This window comes from Salmo salar, chromosome ssa24, assembly GCF_905237065.1.
Source record: "Salmo salar chromosome ssa24, Ssal_v3.1, whole genome shotgun sequence".
Classification (NCBI taxonomy): domain Eukaryota; kingdom Metazoa; phylum Chordata; class Actinopteri; order Salmoniformes; family Salmonidae; genus Salmo; species Salmo salar.
In genome coordinates, this window is record NC_059465.1 from 46035837 (window position 1) to 46038336 (window position 2500).

The 2500-nt window shown below is 45.4% G+C and overlaps 1 protein-coding gene across 1 annotated transcript in view; it reads right to left on the reverse strand.

Annotated features, from left to right (window-relative positions):
* Positions 1–2500, reverse strand: part of LOC106585958 (PDZ domain-containing protein 2) — a 200708-nt gene that overhangs the window by 45479 nt on the left and 152729 nt on the right. Inside the window, exon 10 of the mRNA XM_045706834.1 lies at positions 1466–1614. Coding sequence (XP_045562790.1) covers positions 1466–1614 — 149 coding nt within the window. The remainder of the gene's footprint in view (positions 1–1465; positions 1615–2500) is intronic.

The following is a 2500-nucleotide window of genomic DNA, read 5'->3' on the forward strand; positions in this document are numbered from 1 at the left end:
ATACCTTGACCTTCACCCTTTGACCTCTGCTGGTGTAACGACAAGCCTTTGGGCTGGACGTGATTGGGTGTGTTTAGGGTTAGGGGTTGGTAGTGGGATTCGGTCATGGCTAGAAGGGATATGGTTTATGTCAAAGTGACGACACACTCTCGCTCTGAACTCAGACATTGAACAGTTAGTGCTGCTAGAATCCTGACTAGAACCAAAAAATTTGATCATATTACTCCAGTGCTAGCCTCCCTACACTGGCTTCCTGTTAAGGCAAGGGCTGATTTCAAGGTTTTACTGCTAACCTACAAAGCATTACATGGGCTTGCTCCTACCCATCTCTCCGATTTGGTCCTGCCGTACATACCTACACGTACGCTACGGTCACAAGACGCAGGCCTCCTAATTGTCCCTAGAATTTCTAAGCAAACGGCTGGAGGCAGGGCTTTCTCCTATAGAGCTCCATTTTTATGGAATGGTCTGCCTACCAATGTGAGAGACGCAGACTCAGTCTCAACCTTTAAGTCTTTACTGAAGACTTATCTCTTCAGTAGGTCCTATGATTAAGTATAGTCTGGCCCAAGAGTGTGAAGGTGAACGGAAAGGCTGGAGCAACGAACCGCCCTTGCTGTCTCTGCCTTGCCGGTTCCCCTCTCTCCACTGGGATTCTCTGCCTCTAACCCTTTTACAGGGGCTGAGTCACTGGCCTACTGGTGTTCTTCCATGCCGTCCATGGGAGGGGTGCGTCACTTGAGTGGGTTGAGTCACTGACGTGGTCTTCCTGTCTGGGTTGGCGCCCCCCCTTGGGTTGTGCCGTGGCGGAGATCTTTGTGGACTATACTCGGCCTTGTCTCAGGATGGTAAGTTGGTGGTTGAAGATATCCATCTAGTGGTGTGGGGGCTGTACTTTGGCAAAGTAGGTGGGGTTATATCCTGCCTGTTCGACCCTGTCCGGGGTTTCATCGGATGGGGCCACAGTGTCTCCTGACCCCTCCTATCTCAGCCTCCAGTAGTTTATGTGTCGGGGGGCTAGGGTCAGTCTGTTATATCTGGAGTATTTCTCCTGTCTTATCCGGTGTCCTGTGTGAATTTAAGTATGTTCCCATTGTCAAGTTCAATAGCCTTGTATAAGTCCCTACACACAGAGTCCGGGGAACAGCCCAGCTAGTCGATTACCTATCAACTAGACTCCGTACCAGCAATGTGATTATAGTGATTTTCACCAAAAATTTCTACATTTTTTGTGAAAAAAATAAATAAACAAAAAATGACTTTGATCAAAAGAAAACACTCCTCCAAGTCCCAACTTCGGCAGAAAAGTTTCAAACTCTCATGAGAGTTTGACATCACTTCCACATAAACCGTATCCCTTCTAGCCATGAACATTATATATTGCAACCTGCATGAATAACACCTTCCACCAGAAATTGACCTTGCGACCCCTGAACTCTGCTCCTGTACCCTTTGACCTACTGACCTGTCGGACGCCCGCAGTGTCTAACTGCTGAGGCAGGGAGTGTTTGCGTCCGCCTCGTGTCGGTTTCTCCACCATGTCACTCCCTGCCTCTCCATTCTCCACGATCAGCTCGTCATCCTCCCCAACAGACTCCAGGCGAGTACCGCCCCCTGAAACACAAACCAGGAAGTCTCACTAGCCAATCAGCTCGTCATCCTCTCCAACAGACTCCAGGCGAGTACCGCCCCCTGAAACACAAACCAGGAAGTCTCACTAGCCAATCATTAAAAGACATGAAGTCTTACAATCGAATCATCTTCTTCCATTTTATTTATTTATTTTTTCTTCCATCTTCATGCCCCTAAAGTTGTCTGAATGTGACCTCAATTTTATTCACCACTTTCAGGGACATAAAATTCCACGTTGGTTCAACATACTTTCACTGAAATGGCGTGAAAACAACATGATTCAACCAGTGTGTTCCCAGTGGGTAACTGCTGTCAATGATAGAGGTTAAAACTGTTTGTGTAATCTTTACTTAAGGACAGCTAAACATTAGAACTATCCTCCCCTTTAATGAGGAGCCATTACATTAGAACTATCCTCCCCTTTAATGAGGAACAATTACATTAGAACTATCCTCCCCTTTAATGAGGAGCCATTACATTAGAACTATCCTCCCCTTTAATGAGGAACAATTACATTAGAACTATCCTCCCCTTTAATGAGGAGCCATTACATTAGAACTATCCTCCCCTTTAATGAGGAACAATTACATTAGAACTATCCTCCCCTTTAATGAGGAGCCATTACATTAGAACTATCCTCCCCTTTAATGAGGAACAATTACATTAGAACAATCCTCCCCTTTAATGAGAAACAATTACATTAGAACTATCCTCCCCTTTAATGAGGAGCCATTACATTAGAACTATCCTCCCCTTTAATGAGGAACAATTACATTAGAACTATCCTCCCCTTTAATGAGGAACAATTACATTAGAACTATCCTCCCCTTTAATGAGGAGCCATTACATTAGAACTATCCTCCCCTTT